This window comes from Cucurbita pepo, chromosome LG16 (genome assembly GCF_002806865.2).
Source record: "Cucurbita pepo subsp. pepo cultivar mu-cu-16 chromosome LG16, ASM280686v2, whole genome shotgun sequence".
Taxonomy (NCBI): domain Eukaryota; kingdom Viridiplantae; phylum Streptophyta; class Magnoliopsida; order Cucurbitales; family Cucurbitaceae; genus Cucurbita; species Cucurbita pepo.
In genome coordinates this window covers 4,050,437-4,070,214 of record NC_036653.1, presented here as the reverse complement: position 1 = coordinate 4,070,214, position 19,778 = coordinate 4,050,437, and the positions used below count along the sequence as shown (strand labels likewise).

The 19,778-nt window shown below is 39.9% G+C and overlaps 1 protein-coding gene and 1 long non-coding RNA gene across 2 annotated transcripts; one reads left to right on the top strand and one right to left on the bottom strand.

Annotated features, from left to right (window-relative positions):
• Positions 1–4,347: 4,347 nt before the first annotated feature.
• Positions 4,348–5,427, top strand: LOC111777890. Its single transcript, XR_002812430.1, has 3 exons — positions 4,348–4,394; positions 4,505–4,560; positions 5,348–5,427. It is a non-coding gene; the product is annotated as an uncharacterized LOC111777890 (long non-coding RNA).
• Positions 5,428–5,749: 322 nt separating this feature from the next.
• On the bottom strand, positions 5,750–11,771 carry LOC111777021 (malonyl-CoA:anthocyanidin 5-O-glucoside-6''-O-malonyltransferase-like). Its single transcript, XM_023656465.1, has 2 exons — positions 11,640–11,771; positions 5,750–7,160 (listed from the first exon to the last, which is right to left on the bottom strand). The coding sequence occupies exons 1-2, from the start codon at positions 11,769–11,771 to the stop codon at positions 5,787–5,789; spliced, it is 1,506 nt and encodes a 501-aa protein (XP_023512233.1). The 3' UTR covers positions 5,750–5,786.
• Between the last annotated feature and the right edge of the window lie 8,007 nt (positions 11,772–19,778).

The window sequence follows — 19,778 nt, the reverse complement described above, 5'->3', positions numbered from 1 at the left end:
ATAGTGATGACGTTGAGGAACACAAGGACATGATGGCTCTTACCGCCATCTACCAAGCAGTCCCGGAGGATGTCCTTCTCATGTTGGCAGAGAAGGACTCGACAAAGGCAGTGTGGGGGATGTTGTAAACAATGCATGTGGGTGTGGAACGTGTCAAGGAAGCAAAGGTGCAGAGCTTGTAAAGTGAGTTAGAGGCTATTTGAATGAAGAATGGTGAGTAAATAGACGACTTTTCCATGAAGTTAACGATGATCATTAGTAACATCCATTCGTTAAGCAAAAACGTGGAGGAGATCTCCATCGTCAAGAAGTTCCTTCGAGTTATCCCCCTTAGATTCATGTAGATTGTTACCTCCATTAAGCAGTTCGGTGACCTTAAGAACATATCGGTTGAGGAGGTCACTGGTTGGTTTGAAGTGCATGAGGAGAGACTTAGTGGCTACGAAGATAAAAAGGAGTAGAATAACCTCTTACTCACACATGAGGAGTGGCTCGCACGATCATGGGCGTGGTTACAGACATGGCCACAGACGTGGTGACAGGAGAGGTCATAACAATACCTCATAAACTCATGACGATGTCAACCAATTGAAGGAGAAGAGCATGATTAAGTGTTACTCTTGTGAAAAATACAGGTATTATGCGGTGGAGTGCCACAACAAGAAGTGCGATGAGGAGGCAAACCTCACATTCACAGATAACGAAGAGCCTACACTCATGTTGGCCGAGAAGATGCCCAACCTATTGATGCTCAATGAAGAGAAGATTATGGCAGACCTCTTCGCAGATGGTACCTAGACAATCGAGCGAGCAACCATATGACCAGAGAACGAGCAAAATTCAAGGAGCTTAATGAGAAGTTCACTGGAAACGTGAAGTATTGCGACTGATCAATTTTATCGATTCAAGGCAAAGGATTCATTTTGTTCTATTGTACAACGACGACCAACATCTATTGACCAAGGTATATTACATTTCGAGTTTGAAGAGCAATATTATTAGAGCCTTGATCAAATGACAGAAGAAGGTAGCAGAGTGGAGTTAGCTAGCTCGTTTTTTAAGATATCCGACAGAAACGAAGTCCTATTGATTAAGGTAAAAAGGTCAAAGAACCGCGTGATACTATTGAAAGACCATCAAAATCTTCCAAAGATATCCATTGACGTTGAAAGCTATGTATGATACATAAACCTCCTCAGACTATGTCATGAAAGCTATATATATGATACATAAACCTCCTCATACTATGTCATGAAAGTTATGCTATATATTACAAAATGTACGAGAATTATGTAAGCAGAAATCACAAACTTATTATGATTATAGATAAATGGAGGTGTATCATCGTACAATATGTCATGATTATAAGCTATGAGGACCTCAAGCATATTTGTGTAACACATGCTTCTAAATACTTTCACACTATGATGACGACGAACATATACATTATGACTTATGGTTTACTACATTATGTACACCATGATATTATGGGGGTCCTTTCCCTCCGTGATGCTTAACACAAAGCCCGTTAGGATTGCTAGCCCGATGAGGCTGCCTCACGTGTGTGTGAACCTGTCTGGTGCACCAATACTCATATGTGTGGGTCATGTGTAGAGAAGTACTAAAAATTCGACCTTGCCCGAACTGGGAAGCTGCCTAAGACCATGCTATGCTATGTTAAAAGAATAGGTCACACTATATTCCATGTGTTCGCATTTTTTTGACCCCAATAATGAGGTTAGGGTTACTTAGTATTTCTTAAAATACTCAAGCCATGTGCTACTCTTACATTTTAGATAAAGGTAAAGCACCCTTCTACGATGACGGCAACGTCATGATGAAGGTCATGGAACTAGTTATTAGGTAGTTGCAGTTATGTTTATTTTGTAACATTTAGGTTAGATAAGAACGTTGTGTTATTCTTCTCTTTGGTTTATTTAATTTTGTTATTTTTGTTTTAAATTTTTACATCATTTAAGTCCATGTCATCATTCATGAACTATTTTAATTGAAGTATTTTGGACTTTACAGTAATGTCATGTGTTACAATCCTACTTTTTCCAACGGCACAATGTCGTGACCTTGACACGCTCACGACCAGTCTTAAGGGAAATCAAGCCCTATATATATTTTTCGCCTCGGCTTTGTGGCTTCATCAGACCTTATACGAAATTTGTCTTCACCAATCGAACATCGCTTATGCAGAATCCAAACTGTTCGACCACACACGCTTCCTACGCATGCATGTTCAATCGTCTGCAACACAACTAACTTGTCTCTACACTAAGCCAAGTCATTCGGCTGGACATTGCCTCTACTCGGAGCCAAGGTCTCTCAATGGAACATCACATCTCATCTTGTCATCTTGATTCCCATCGACATGGCCCATATGTCTTGATGTCATCCTAAGTCTCAAGATGTCGTTGCTCATCACACCTCACTTGGTCATGCCATCGAAACGGGCCCACATGTCGCTCATCTCATTGAGACATCTCGAACATCCATTCATCCAAGTTCTATCGAGGTATTGGCCATCCCGTGCCCATGCCATGTCATTTACAGATACCGTCTCAGATAGCAGACGCATATATCAACCTTCGACACGCGGGTTGGGGCGCAATACTGACACACTCATGCCACTCGGTACTGTCCTTGAAAAAATTCATTTTAAAGGAAGTCACCCAAGAATATCGTTTCGGCACACTCAACCTCGCTATGACACACGTATGTGCCACAGGGTAGCTCACTTAGGCCACAGATCAGGGGTGGTGGAGAGCTGACACCATGCCTCCCCCTATAGTACATTTTGAGAAATTTTCAATCTTTCACGCATAGACATGATTTTGGCGAACGGTCATATAATTCATGGAGTGTCTGTCCGGTGTCCGATTTACAAAAAATTTGGCGAGTATTCATATTTCATATGGACAGACTTAACTCCAGAACTACATGCCCAAATTTCTTTTGGAACCCCAACTTTTGAGGTTAAGGCCCGGACCCTATCTGACCCTTCAACAAGTCTATCTTTGCCACTCTTGTCTATTCAATGTCTCTATCTTGCTTATGTCTCGATTTGTCTTTAATGCTCACTATGTGTGGTGTGTTAGATAATGCACCATCCTCCACGGTCGCATCATGGCACTCGTCTAGGCCCTCGTGTGGCCAAATATGCGCCACTTGTGGGTCGTCGCTTCTTCTGTCACAACTTGAGGATCCCAACCAACTCTCTTCATAGTTAGGTTGTGACACCATGCATGTAGTAGCTCCTTTATCTGAGTAGAAAAATAGAGTTGTTACAATGCACTTTTCTTTATAGTAACTCAATTATAGGAACTTCAGGGTAAAACTTGTTTTTCTTGAAGAAAGTCTATATTGGTTGACTTTCTACAAAGTTTCCTAGGATGCATGTGAGTAACGACAAAATATGCTGAAAGCACTCGTGTTGGTTTGAAGAGACAATTTTCATTCTTAGAAGTAAAAAGTAAGTAATGTGATCATATCATACATGATGGAGTAACATGACCAGCACTCATTCAAATATATAATTAGTGAATCAATACTTTATCAAAACTTATTCCAACTTCACATAAATTATTCTTTTGGTACTATTTGGAATATTATTAACTAAACGATTTCACTCTTCTTAATTTCACCTCTAAGTTCATCTTGGACTCTTGTAAGAGCTATAGAGAAAATGTAACGATAAGGGTTTCAAAAAGGAGAACGCGCCTTAAATCTCACCGGAATTCACGAGATTTCTGGTGAGACATACCTTTGCCAACAAGGGCGTATTAATTCCTTGAATCCTCATGTTAAACCCTAGCTACCTTAGTAGTCTTTTCTTTTTGAACCACTGTCGTACCTGTGAGGGAGGAGACGAAAGATTTAGGTGAGGAATCGAAAATGTCTTGAGACTTCAGACTTCTGTGAGTCCTTAGATAGGAGCAACCTGGTGCCAGGGTACGTTAGGCAAGGAGGGACAGACGCGCCACCAGAGACAGGCGGACGGACGACGACCATTCCACCGGCGGCAGTAGTCGAGTTCCTTGATTAGGGTTGTCGAGGCTTTCGGGCAAGGAAGACGAAGCGGCGGCCGTGAGTTGCCCCTTTGACATTCCGCAAGTTCGTCTCGGTCAGCGTACAAGCCGCACCTCGCAGGCCGCGCTCAGACACCACCATTGGGCCTTGTTCCCTTTTGGCCCAACCCAGAGACGCATCCAGGAACCCTGCGTCGTCAATGTCCTTTGCAGCCCATCGGTTTCGGCGTTGTCAGCGGCTTTGTTGCGCTCTCAACTTGGCGGTGTGGCTTAGCGGCTCGACATACATATAATATATTGATTCCTAGGTTTCCAACCCTTCTGGAGCAATTCCCACCCTTGTTTCAACCATCTGAGGTCAGTATAACTCCATTTTGATAGAACAGTTTGTGACAGGGACGTACCTTAGTAGCTAGGCATAAGAGCTAGTTGTGAAATGACTCTAAGTATATCATGTTGTCTTATAGGAGGTAGTTAGGCGCCGGGGTTAGCGTGGTGAGTGACTTCGGCCAAGGCCAAGGAGGTAAGTAATCTTATTGTTGGCGTTAGTTATGTATATATGTTGGTGCGTGCCCTGTGGCCCTTGCATGCACCATGTGTGTTGTTGACGTATGCTAGGTTATATGTTTCTTGCAGTGAAATGCTATGTATGTGATGTTTGTGATACGGTTTGCTACCCTGTATGTATGAGCTTGATTGACATGTCATGATTGTAATGAGAACCCCACATGCCATGAATGTGATGACTAGTATGCTACGATATGCTTACTCGATGTTTAAACCAGTTATGCTATGTAATGCGGTGAGGGGATGGAACGTTGTATGTATAATGCCATGGAGGTAAACCTTAAGGACCTTATGCACGCTATGGTTATGTACATGGGGCACTCCCCCGCTAAACTACTGATGGTATGGACGCGTACATTCGATATTGTGTTTGCCACGATATCATGCAAGCCCTCCTTTTCCGTGGCGTCCAGTATTGTATGTCATACATACCCGACCAAGCCAGGCCTAGGGAGTTCACATGCAAACTCACCTGGTGGGCCCACAATCACGCATGTGAGCCATGTGTGGGAAAGTACCATGCATCCACCCCCACCCAGACAAGGCAAGGACCTAAGGCCATGGGAAGGAATGGAAGACAGACCACTCTTTCAGTTTCTTTCTTTTGACACTTGTGCTCATGTATGTGTATTGTGTGCGACCGCATGTATCCTTATGTATGATTATATGCTTAACCTCAACAGTGGGGCGACTTACTGGGTATTTTATATAATACTCAAGCCACGTGCTACCCGTATTTTCAGGTAAGGGCAAGGCTCCCATGTACGGCTAACGGTGGATGCTGCGAAGGCCATGAAAATCTTAAGGAAGGGTTGTAGTGTCGTATGGGTCTTGTTGGATTTTTTTGGGTTCATAGTTATTGCAATTATTTCTTCTAGTTAGCTGTTGATTACTTCTAGGTTAGGTTGTTGTCATTGTTTTTCCTCCAAGTATGATCTACTTATAATAATAGACGTATTGTCATTTTTGAGGCTATCTTACATAAACTATCGCACTTTCCTTATATGAGTACAAGGTAACGTCACTAATTAGGATAGAGAAAATTAGGAGCATTACATAAAAGAAAAAAGAGTCCATATCTAAACTTAACGTATCAAATAGATTATGAAACAACATGAAAAGTAACACATAATTGGTGGCTTGATTAAACCATTTGTAAAAGAAATGCGTACATAATGAACACTATTCTTTCACTTCCTCGTAGAACAAAGAAGAGAAAACATTCATGACATCTTTAGGCAAAATAACTCCAACTTCCACTCCTCCATTCCCACTTCTACTCTCCGTCATCGAAAAACTTCCATTCGGGTTTATCGAAACCATCTCCACTTTCTTACTATTTCCCCACCCGAAGTCAATCTCATAAACTCCAAACCTTGGCGATCCTCCCGCTACAATCATTTTAGATATGGGCATCTCCCTCCCCCATCGACCTAAAATCTCTTCCACCATTTCCACTACTTTATTCTCCTTCACACTTTTCTCCATCTCCATTATTCTATCACTAATCTTGTTTGCAACCATTGCCATCCCATTTTCTTCCTCCAATTCCTTCGCTTCCAAAAACTCTCCCAACCCAATTACACCGTTACCAAAATAATTGAGTCCCCCTAGAGCTCCCATACGAGGCCGCATATCCACAGCGAAGAACAAAGCAATCTTACTTTTCGGTTCAATTCGCTCCGCTTTGACGATGCACGTTGAGATAAGGGCGTATGTCAATACAAAAGTTGTAAGATGACGAGTGGATGTAGAATTTGTTGCTACTTTTCTCCTTAACTTCTCTATGTCAATGCGTGTAAGCTCAAATGTGGCATGCACCACATCGTCTGAGATGACCCTTTTTGGGGTAAGTACAAGTATTTTGGGTTGACGAACAAACGCTCCATAATGCTTAACGTATAATCTTTCCAACCCATTTGGATCCTTTGCGGCTGTTCGGTCAAAAAATGGTGTCAACTCCGGGGGCAGCGTGGGGAGATTATTATTATTAGTACAATTGAGTGTACTACAAATGGAAGCCCATGATTTCAAGAACATGGTGGATGTTTTCCCATCAACAACCACATGGCTGGTTATGATGCCAATGGAAAACCCACTTTTGGGGAATAAAGTGATTTGAAGAGACATGGGTGGAGCAATGGTGTCGGATGTTGGGAGTTGGGGTACGAGGAAATGAGATTCCTTTGCCTTCCGAACATGATTTGACAAGAGATGGTCGAAATCAGCCTCTGTTTTAGCAATAGTGAGGGAAACAGAGTCGCCAGGGTTGTAAACAATAAAGGGCTCCGGGGAGTGTTGCGGCCAAACGAGGTTGCCAGCGAGAGGGAGGAAATGGGAGAGTGTGAGAGAGAGAGAATGTTTGAGGGTTTGGAGAATTGAATCGAAGCGAGGCAGGTCATTGGCGGGCAAGGAGTAAAAGAGAATGCGCTCGGTGGGTGGGGATATAAATTGCACAAGATCGGAGAAAGTGAGCGGGAGAGAGAAGTGAGTGAGCGGGGAAGTAGAGGGAGTGATATTGCAAACCTCCAAAACCTCCATTATTGCCTTTGGTTGCTCAATTTTGGGTTAAACAAGGTTGATATGATGTTGCCTTTTGTACCCAAACTTTCTTAATTTTTCTTTTTCCTTCGTAGTTAGAAAGTGATCATCAAACAAATCACGTTGTTCCCTCACTTACTCAACCGAGATTTATATTTTTTAATCTTACAAAGTGTGAAACATGTGATCCTCTAGAATGGTGCCATAAAAATAAAAAGAAAAGAAGTAATTCAAATAAAGGCTATGTGGGCCTCGTATAGAGTGGAAGTATTCTAATTATTCTAATTTCTTTAATTGTAATTATTGAATTAGGTAGCTCGTTGTCCGTTTTCTTCCACCAACTTCTATTTGCATGGAACTTGCCATGATCTTTGATTTGTTCGGATTTTGTTGATGAGTAGAGTTCTTTCTTACTTCCATTTGTAATGAGAAGAACAAAAAAGAGTAATGGATGAGATTGGATTCATTATACTTGGTCATTTTTGTCCGAGTAATGAAGTCAAAATCAAATAAATATAAAAGGGCTAGCCCGTAAAGACTTTGATCCACGTGAATTACGTGTGGAGAACCTCCATAACGACCCACTATTTTGGATTCTCGAGTCATTGATCGGTACTACTATTATGGAAATAAAAATTGATTTAGTAATTTTGATCCATTAAAAAAAGCAAGTAGTTAATGAATTACAACCTAAAACAAAAAGAGTTAATACGAGAGACTTTGATGAAAACGTTCAACAAAAAAGATAACATTAGGAGTCATAGTCAAGACCCAAATCTATCTACTCCTATAGTCCCACAGTTTGGTTTTGCATCCACCACGCAATGTTCAGCTTAATTGTCACAATAGATTTTTAAGGCATCAAATTTCAGACCATGATTTAAAAGATAAGACAATAGTAAATAAATGAAAGCAAAAACATGGTAAAATGTCGTGCAATTAAAGTCATACAGCACCATAGTCAAAATCCAAAATAAAAGTAATAAAAATAAAAAAAACAACTGTTGTTCAGGTTTTTAAAAATGGGGAACCGGAGCAGGATACAAAATGAATGTAAATGACAACCGACAAAATATAGATTACATTGACTCCCATGTTGACATTCCTCTATGTTTGCGTAGCTCTCGAGCACTTCCCAACCTCGTACACTAACTTGAGATCACCTAAAAAAAAAAAGGAGGAAAACGAGGTGAGTGTAAAAGTACTCAGTAAGCAACCTACTTGTTGGCTCTCATTGCATTTTTAACCTAATAGGTAACCATGAGTTTTTCTCTAGGCTCCAGGTAGTTTAGGCCTAATCTCTATTACTATCTGAGCAAATGAGAGGCCTCGTAGTACCAAGCTATACTCTAATATGAAACTTACATTTAGGGGTTTATACAAATTACCCAACTTCTTCTTCTTTTTTTTTTTTTTTTTTTTTTTTTTTTTTTTTTTTTTTTNACTGGTATCTTGGGTTGAGCGCTATTTCATAAAGATTTGATGCGATAGTGAGAATGTTCGATTAATCCACCACACCTAAATGATGTGAAAATTATCTTATTTATAATCAAATAAATTACAAAAATACGGAAAGAGTAATAAATGGAAATAACAATAAATAGAAAAATACCTATGGTAGGAAGGATATGTGCCTATAATAAAATATCAAATATGATATATATGGTAAACTATAATTTAGTACTAAATATCCTTATCACCCCACTGCAAGCTGACCATCGGATTTGAACGAACGTGAAGCTTGGATCTGAAAAATTCAGAGATCGGTTGAGAAACACTTTTCATGAAGATGTCAATAACCTAGTTTGGAAGAGGCATAGAGAAACACTTTCTTGACTTTTGAAAACTGCTTTGGGATCGTCACTCAGCGGCAATGTTGCCATGGCTTCAGCGAGAATATGTCTAACCCATGAAGAGGGATCATCACTTACCGACGATGCTGCATTGGCTCTGGTGAGAATATGTCAACCCAAGAAGTAGAAGGGGAAACCTAGAGCAAGGGACAAAGACAATGTTGAAGAGGGAATTGTCACCACAGTGGGCGAAGAAGTCAATTTTGGCTCGAATGGCGGCGGCGACTTGGTTGGCGAAGAGGCCAATGCGGCGCCCAGATTCCAAAGGTAAATCTCTGCATGATAGGTTTAGGTTAAGGTTTCTGTGAAGGATGAAGGGAAGATTGGGAAGAAAATGAAAGAGACTATGTTGGTTGAGGGAAAATCGATTGTGTTGGAAAAGGTGATATTGTATGTACAAAGTATGGCGATGGGTGATTTGGAGGTCAAAAGGGTGGAGCTGAAGAGTAATCAATCGGCTCCGCATGTGGCAGTCATGGAGACTGCCCCTACGGTGTCAAAGCCAGCAAGGGTGGTGGAAAAGAAAATGAGTAGGGGATTTAGAAGCCATTGAAAATAAGGGATCACGGTTATTAAATCGAAAGGGCTCTGATACCATGAGAATGTTTGATTAATCTACCACCTAAATGGTGTGAAAGTTATCTTATTTATAATCAAATAAATTACAAGGATATGGAAAGAATAATAAATGGAAATAACAATAAATGGAAAGATACCTATGGTAATAAAGCAAATATTTAGATATTTGCCTATAATAAAATATCAAATATGATATATATGGTAAACTATAATTTAGTACTAAATATCCTTAACAGATAGTATAGTGTCTGCTAATCTGAACATCATTCAAGGAATTTTAGAAAACGAGCCATCCCATAGGACCATAAAGTCATCTAACTTCGGGGGGGGGGGGGGGGGNGGGGGGGGGGGGGGGGGGGCGACCTCTCGTATGCCATCCAGCTACTAAGTCAACTTATGCGGTCCCACACTTTCCTCTTTTGAACGAGTTTATAGTTCAATGGCCTTTCTTGGGAAACCTCTAGCCATTTCCACAAGGTTGGGGCATACAATACCCTAAACGGCCTATGCCGGGGGGCGACCTCTCGTGTGCCATCCAGCTACTAAGTCAATTTTTGTGGTCTCGCACTTTCCTCTTTTCAACGAGTTTATAGTTCAATGGCCTTTCTTGGGAGACCTCTAGCCATTACCACAAGGTTGGGGCATACAATACCCTAAACGGCCTATGCCTTGCTTGACAGTACTAGTATCGAAGTGAAAAGGGTAGTGGAGACTATGATGTCACCATACCTACTACTTATAGCTTGAACGGCCACCTTAATTATTCTTGGATGTGCTGGAGGTGTACGAGGATTTCTTAGGAGGTTTAAATCTTGTCTCTCATTTCTAGGACATTTAGGACAATCTCCTCGAGGTAATCCATTCTCTAGGTGCACCCTGGTCTAGACCTCTAATCATCGTTCACAATCTTAAGCTTCTAGGTTTACTAAATACATACTGACCTCGGTCAACTTGAAACTACTCTAGCTCTTATGTCCTAGTTTTAGCTTGGTACTCTTGTGCATACTTTCCTAGTAGTATTATCATATTAATCACCTAGAGCATAGTATATATAATCTAAATATTCGTGCAGGCTAATTAGGAAGATAATCCTATCAATCAACTAAAGCACTGAAAACATAAACTAAAACCTTTGTGCAAACTGAGCGGAGAGATAACATCCATCAATTACGTAGAGCACAAATCACAATAGCCCATCTTTCATCGTATTCATCCCAAAATCTCTTGGTAGAGGAAATTTTGTAATCACATACATCCAATATAGATTACTTGTTCAAATAGTCCAACTCATATTTTAGTAATGCTTAATCTCTTTCTAGTTCTATGGAAAGAATAAAAACATTCCGATTCTCAGAATTTCAATCTAGCTATATAACAAAATTATCCATAACATACCTACCTCCAATGCATTCTCATTCAGAATTTCTCTTTTGGAGTCCTAAACATGTACATTCTAACTATCTATAGTAAGAAATAGTAGCATGCTAGCACGTCCTAACAATCCCTACAAATTCTACTCGAAAAGATTTGAGTGCCTACTTATTTGGATGGAGTGTGTAATTTTTTAGTTTATTTTTTCTCTCATCTAAAGCTTCAAAATTTGAGTAAAATTAAGGTCAGTATCTAAAGGTGAATGAAAAAAAAGGGTGAAATAGGGCAAAAAAGGACTTACATGTGTGCAAAGGGGAAGGATTACGCGCGGCTTCACACGCTAATAATAGCCATGCACATCTGGGTCGAGCATGAGCACTTATCTGCGTGAAGTGGCATGCAAAAGAGGAATTATAAGATTAGGTCAAGTCATGCAATCGGCTTGGGTAGCAGGTGCTAAATTGAGTCTCACGTGGGTCAGACAACATGCGTCTCCTCAGGATGCCGATGTGTTGCTCCACATGTCGCACGCTCAGCCGATTGTGATCTGCCTCTCGTTGCCTGACACGTGCATCCTCCGATTGTGATCTGCCTCTCGGTGCCTAGCTCGAATCAATTTAGTTCCTTCACCAAAGTTTTTAAATTCTAAATCGACTTTCCAAAGATATTTTCATGTACATAATCTTTTAACCATAGACGAAATATCCACGCTCAAAGTTGGCAGAAAGTACATATGTAGTTCTTCAAAAATTAGCTGAAACTTTGACTTCCCGCCCAAATCTCCTCTGATTTCCTTCATGGAACGGAATCTCGCGAAGGTCATCTACCCATTTGTTAAATAATTATTATTTATAGTTTGACTATAACTTGTTTCTTATAAAAATAGATAATCTTTTTTTTCTTTTTCTTTTTTTTTTTTTAGTTTAAACATATCAGCAATCGGGCACAGGACTTGGATAATCTCACTTGTTCCATGTTCTTGCACTTCACATCTCGTTTATCTATCCATACTTTTGCGTAATTGGTCAATAAGATTATTCTTCAACTTTAAATATATATATAGTTTATAAAAAAGGTTAAAAAATATTATTACAGTCACTTTTAGATAGAGTGTGATATCCCGTTGGAAAGGAGAACCAAACACCCTTTATAACCGTCTGGTGATAGCAGACGAGGTTTAAAAAACCTCGAGTGGAAGCACAAAAGGGAAAACCTAAAAATGACAATATCTGCTAGTGGTGGGCCTGGGCCGTTGCAAATGGTATCCGAGCGAGGTGCCAGTAAGGAGGCTCTTCCCCGAAGGGGGTAGACACTAAGCGGTGTGCCAAGGACGCTGGGCCCCGAAGGGGGTGGATTTGGTGGGGTCTCCCATCAATTGGAGAAAGAAACGAGTGCCAGAGGACGTTGGGCACTAAATGGGGTGGATTTGGTGGTGTGCCAATAAGGACGTTGGGCCCCAAAGGGAGGTGGATTTGGTGGGGGTCACACATCGATTGTAGAAAGGATCAAGTGCCAGCGAGGACGCTGGGCCCCGAAGGGGGGTGGATTTGGTGGTGTGCCAGTAAGGACATTGGGCCCGTGGATTTGGTGGGTGTCTCACATCGATTGGAGAAAGGAACGAGTGCCACGGAGAACGTTGGACCCTGAAAAAAGAGAAAGATTAAAAAACTGAAAGACCAAAAAAAGGGGAAAGCGGAGACAATATCTTGATAAACCAAAAAAGGGAATGCTCAAAGAGGACAATATCTTGATAAACCAAAAAAAGGGACAAGTGACAGTGAAGACATTGGGCCCCGAAAAAAAAAAGGGAAAGACAAAAGAAAGAAAAGCTTAGAGAGGACAATATCTTGATAGACCAAAAAAAGAAAAGGCTCAAAGAGGACAACATCTTGATAAACCAAAAAAGAGAAAGATCAAAGAGACAAATGTTGGCTAAGGGGAAACTGATTGTTTTGGAACGTCAGAAGTCCATTGATGAGAAGGGGCTGGGAAAGATTGAACCCAATTCCTACCGTGATGAATATAAGTAGCGCAATTGAAATTCCAGGGGAGTTATACATTTGAGTATTGAGAAGACTATTTACTATTTTTTGAAGCTCGATCTCTCCCACACATGAACATATAGCCAAGAGAAACCATGAACCAGAATAGAAGAACTTGCCCCACCCATGAGTAAATATTTCGTAGTAGCCTCATTAGACCGTACATCTTTCTTGGTATATCCAGATAATAGGTAGGAGCATAAACTGAAACATTCTGGAGCTACAAAGATAGTTATTAAATCATTAGCACCGCATAAAAACATTCCTCCTAGAGTAGCTGTTAATACGAATAACAGAAACTCTGTTATAGCCATTTCTGTACATTCAATGTACTCTACGGATAGAGGAATACATAGAGTTGAACATAGTAAAATAAGAAATTGAAAGATTTCGTTGAAATTGTTCGTTTGGAAATTTCCCGAAAAGCTAATCATAGGTTCTTCTCTCCATCGGAACAATAGGGCCGTTATGCTCATTACTAAACTTGTTGAAGAGATGAAATATAACCAAGGTATATCTTTTTGATCAGAGGTTGAATCGATCATCAGAAGAAGAATTAGGCCAAAAATTAGGATACATTCTGGGAAAATAAAACTTCCATCGAAGAGAAGCAAATGAAAGGCTTTCATAAAAATTCTCGTAGAATCGAGAATGAAGTTTTNCTTATGAGTAAATATTTCATAGTAGCCTCATTAGACTGTACATCTTTCTTGGCATATCCAGATACTAGGTAGGAGCATAAACTGAAACATTCTAGAGCTAGGAAAAGGTGAGGTTGTACGTACAGAGTCTGGCAAAGGATGGGCGTGCGAAGGATGATTTGGAGGGCAAACAGGTGAAGCCGAAGAGTAATCAATCGGAAAAGTTGTATGTACAGAGTATATAGTAATGACTTTATTGTAGTAGAAAAATACGATCGTTATAGTTGAATTTTGGAAAAACTAAAAATTTCGAGCCTATTTGCCAATTGACATTGGTTTGGTCAACACGATCAACCTGAAGCTAGGGTTAGAATCGAATCCTAACTACTTGAAAATCAAGAATATTTGACATTTGTAATTGATGGTAACGATACAGTGTGACCTTATGAATATTTAATATTTGAGTCTTATGAGATTTTAGTCATTAATCTAACACATACTGTGAATAAATATGATTTAAATATTCCTTTTTAAACAAGATAACCCAACCTAATTTAACAAAAATAAAAAAAAATAATAATAATAGAGTTTGGTTGAGTGAGGTTAAACTCTACTCAAGATACCAACATCATACATGTTGTCTTCCTCGTTCAACTCGTGTCCCAATTTTTTATTCTATGTATATGATTTTTTAAAACTAACTCTAATCCCAAGAGTGTTTACTTGAACAAATATTATTATAATTAAAGAAATGAAAGCTTAGTCTTAATTAGTTTGATCTTAATTAATAACAATAGCTCCATTAAAACACCACTACAAATAGGCATTCATTAGTTTTGATGTAGCAATCACTTTGTTCCCCAAATGTGGGTTTTCCATTGGCATCATAACCAACCATGTGGTTTCTGATGCCAAAACATCCACCATGTTCTTCAAATCAAGGGCTTCCATCCAAATGGGTTGCACACAATTTATGTTAAAGTCTTTTGAAATCCTCGTCCCTAACCCTAACATACTTGGACTTGTCCCTAACCCTAACATACTTGGACTTGCCCTGAAAGAGGTCGCTTGAGGTTACACGCATTGGAGTTTATTTTAGTGGCGGGATCACCAAGGGTTGGTGTTTATGATATTGACTTTGGTGGGGAAGTAGTAAGAAAGTGGAGCATGTTTCCATAAATGCAAATGGAGTTTTTTCAATGGTAGAGAGTAGAAATGGGGATGGGGGAGTTGAGCTTGGAATTGAGTTATGGACTGAGTTGTGTCTGCACCATGAACCATGAGTTGGGCCTGAGGTAACGAACTCTTCGTTATCTAAAGGAAGCATTAGTAACCAAAGAATTAAAAGAAATGAATTAATATGTGAGTAAAAATTCTACCTTCCTAGATAGAAACCACAACTTGTAAGCCTAGTTGATGTAAGCTTATTTGATGTATTTCAACTATGCAAAACTTATTTAATAATCTACATGTTACAACTAGATTTTCGAGATTTTGAGAAATTAGACCGTCACTAAAAGATGAAAAGCAAAAATAATTAAAGAAAAATACAATTTAATTTAGCGTGATTTAAAATTATACAATATCATCACAATGAGAGCTATCCTGATAATAGGATAAATAAGAAAGATTTAAAAGAATTGAAAGCCAATAGGTGCACCTTCTTTCTTCGGTGACTCAATTATAGGAGTTTCATTGTTAAGCGTGTTTTACTTGAAACAATTCTAAGTTGGGTGACTTCTTACTAATTTTTTTAGGATGCATGTGAGTGAGGATAAAACATGCTTAAAGGACTCGTGTTGGTCTTTGGAAATAGTTTTCCCTCTTAAGAAGCGAGAAGTAGGTACTCTGTAATACCTAGTTTCCTTAATAGCTCTTATTCATCTTGAGCTTCGAGGATATTATTAAGATCTTAGAGAGTGAATCTCAAACGGGTACCGAAGGAAAAAGTGCTCAAGACACCTCAAGAAAATTAAAAAAATATATAAGAAATTAGAAAATATATATATATATATATATATATATATATATGGGTCAAGGTCAACCGGGTTATTTTACCCCACCTACCCTTTTGAGGGGTCTGAACTCTCTCTTCGAAAAAAAAAATGCAAAAGAGAGATAAATAAGGAAAACAAAAGAGAGAGAAATAGGGAAATAGGGAAGGGAGTTAAAAGAGACATAAACAATGAAATCAAAAGAGAAAGAAATAGGAAAGGGAGTTATATATATTAGGGTTTGGTGAACGAAGAACAAAGGGAGAAGATGGATGTGAGTTAGTAAGGTTGACTAAGTAAAAATAGTTATTAACTTGAGCTCGTGCCTCCGAAGGGGCCTTCTTTGCCCTCGTAAATTTAAGAAAATAGTTAGTGATTTACTTAAATAATTGTTGGCGGTTTTAACTTGATGAGAAAATTTAAGAAGTTATCTCTCCCTTCAAGTTGTTCTTTATAATTAATATATTTGTTTTGATACATTTCAATCGTGAGTCATATCAAACATTTGGTATCATAGCAAGGATGCCGAAACAAATTTCGTCACCATATAAAGTCGTCAGAGGAGATATGACAAAGAGTAATGTTCTAGTACTTAGTACTCACAAAGGGTAACTATGCAGCATGGTCGATAAAGATGTGTGTTAACTTACAGACACAAGGCATGTGGGGTGCTATCGAGCATAGTGATGGCGTTGAGGAACATAAAGACTGGCTCTTACTGCCATCTACCAAGCAGTCCTGGAGGATGTCCTTCTCATGTTGGCAGAGAAGGACTCGACAAAGGCAGTGTGGGGGATGTTGTAAACAATGCATGTGGGTGTGGAACGTGTCAAGGAAGTAAAGGTGCAGACCTTGTAAAGTGAGTTAGAGGCTATTTGAATGAAGAATGGTCAGTAAATAGATGACTTTGTCATGAAATTGACGATGATCATTAGTAACATCTATTCGTTAAGCAACAAGGTGGAGGAGATCTCCATCGTCAAGAAGTTCCTTCGAGCTATCCCCCCTAGATTCATGTAGATTGTTACCTCTATTAAGCAGTTCGGTGACGTTAAGAACATGTCGGTTGAGGAGGTCACTGTTCGTCTTAAAGTCCATGAGGAGAGACTTAGTGGCTATGAAGATAAAGAGGAGAAGAATAGCCTCTTACTCACACATGAGGAGTGGCTCGCACGATCATGGCGTGGTTGCAGACATGGCCACGGGCGTGGTGACAGGAGAGGTCGTGACTATACTTCACAAACCCATGACAATGTCAACCAATTGAAGGACAAGAGCATGATTAAGTGTTACTCTTGTGAAAAATACGGGTATTATGCGGTGGAGTGCCACAACAAGAAGTGCGATGAGGAGGCAAACCTCACATTCACAGATAACGAAGAGCTTGTACTCATGTTGGCCGAGAAGATGCCCAACCTATTGATCCTCAATGAAGAGAAGATTATGTCAGACCTCTTCGCAAATGGATAAGACCAAATGGAGACCAACATATGGTACCTAGACAATCGAGCGAGCAACCATATGACTAGAGATCGAGCAAAGTTCAAGGAGATTAATGAGAAGTTCATTGAAAACGTGAAGTATTGCGACAGATCAATTTAATCGATTCAAGGCAAATGATCCATTTTGTTCTATTGTACAACGACGACCAACATCTATGGACCAAGGTATATTACATTTCGAATTTGAAGAGCAATATTATTAGAGCCTTGGTCAAATTACAGAAGAATGTAGCAGAGTGGAGTTAGTTGGATCATTACTCAAGATATTCATCAGAAACGAAGCCCTATTGAGTAAGGTAAAACAGTTAAAGAACCGCCTATATATGATACTATTGAAAGACCATCAACATCTTCCAAAAATATCCATTGACGTTGAAAGCTATATATGATGCACAAACCTCCTCATACTATGTCATGAAAGCTATATATATATATATTCAGACATAAACCTCCTCAGACTATGTTAGGAAAGTTATGCTATATATTATAAAATGTACAAGAATTATGTAAGCAGAAATCACAAACTTATTATGATTATAGATAAATGGAAGTTTTTCATCACAAACTTATTATGATTATAGATAAATGGAAGTTTTTCATCGTACATTATGTCATGATTATAAGCTATAAGGACCTCATGCATATTTGCGTAACACATGCTTTGGAATACTTTCACACTATGATGACGACGAACATGTACATTATGACTTACCACATTATGTACACCGTGATATTATGGGGGTCCTTTCCCTCCGTGGTGCTCGACATAAAGCCCTTAGTGAGTACTAGCCCGATGAGGCTGGCCCACGTGTGTGTGAGCCTACCTGGTACGCTAATGCTCATACGTGTGAGTCATGTGTAGAGAAGTAATAAACATTCAACCTTGCCCGGACTGGGAAGCTACCTAAGGTCATGCTATGCTATGTTAAAAGAATAGGTTACCCTATGTTCTATGTGTTTGCATTTTTCGACTCCAATAATGGGGTTACTTACTTAGTATTTCTTAAAATACTCAAGTCATGTGCTACTCTGACATTCTAGGTAAAGGTAAAGCACCCTTGTACGATGACGACGGCGTCGTGATGAAGGCCATGGAACCAGTTGTTAGGGTAGTTGCAGTCATTTTTATTTTGTAGCCTAAAGGTTAGATAAGAACATTGTGTTATTCTTCTCTTTATTTTATTTTATTTTTGTTGTTTTTGTTTTAAATTTTTACATCTTCAAACGGTTTAAGTCCATGTCATCATTCATGAACTATTTTAATTGAAGTATTCCGGACTCTACAGTAATGTCATGTGTCACGATCCTACTTTTTTCAACCGCGCAGCATCGTGATCTTGACACGTTCACGACCAGCCTTGAGGGGAATCAAGCCCCATATATATTTTTGACCTCGGCTTTGTGGCTCCATCGGACCTTATGCAAGGTTTTTCTTCACCAATCGAACATCGCTTGTGTAGAATCCAAGGTTGTTCAACCACACACGCTGCCTGCGTGTGCATGTTCAATCGTCTGCGACATAACCGACTTGCCTCTACACTAGGCCAAGTCATTCGGCTCGACCTTGCCTCTACTCGGGGACAAGGTTTCTCAATGGAACATCACGTCTCATCTTGTCATCTTGATTCCCATCGACATGACCCATATGTCTTGACACCATCCTGAGTCTCGAGGTGTCATCGGCCATCACAACTCCCTTGATCATGCCATCGAGAACGGGCCCACGTATCGCTCATCTCATTGAGACATCCTGAACATTCATACATCTGAGTTCTATCGAGGTATTGGCCCTCCTGTGCCCATGCCATGTCATTTACGGATACCGTATAGGATAGCAGGCTAGGGCGCATACATAAACCTCTGACACGCGGGCTAGGGCGCAAAACTGGCACACCCGTACCACCTGATACTGTCCTTGAAAAAACTCATTTCAAAGGAAGTCGCCCAAGACACTCGTTTTGGCACGCTCGCACTCGTTATGACACTCGTATGTGCCACAGGGTAGCTCACTTAAGCCACAAATCCCAGGGGTGGTGGACAGCTGACACCATGCCTCCCCTATAGTACATTTTGAGCCATTTTCAATCTTTTACGCATAGACATGATTTTGGCGAACGGTCATATAGTGCATGGAGCGTCTATGTCTGATTGACACAAAATTTGGCAAGCATTCATATTTCATATGGACAGACTTAACTCCAAAACCGCATGCCCAAATTTCTTCTAGAACCCTAACTTTTGAGGTTAAGGTCCGGGACCTTATCCGGCCCTTCAACAAGTCTTATCTTTGTCACTCTTGTCTAGTCGATGTCTCTATCTTGCTTATGTCTCGACTTGTCTTCAATGCCCATTCTGTGTGGTTTGTTAGATGATGCACTGTCCTCCTCGATCACATCATGGCACTCGTCTAGACCCTCGTGTGGCAAAATAGGCGCCACTTGAGGGTCACTGCTTCTTTTGTCGCAACGTAAGAGTCGCAATCTACACTCTTCATAGCTAGGTTGTGACACCATGCATGTAGTAGCTCTTTCTCTTAGAAGAAAAGTAGAGTTGTTACGGTGCACTTTCCTTTTCAGTGACTCAATTATAGGAACAACTTTATAGTTAAGCATGCTTTGCTTAAAGTAATTCTATATTGACTTTATAGGATT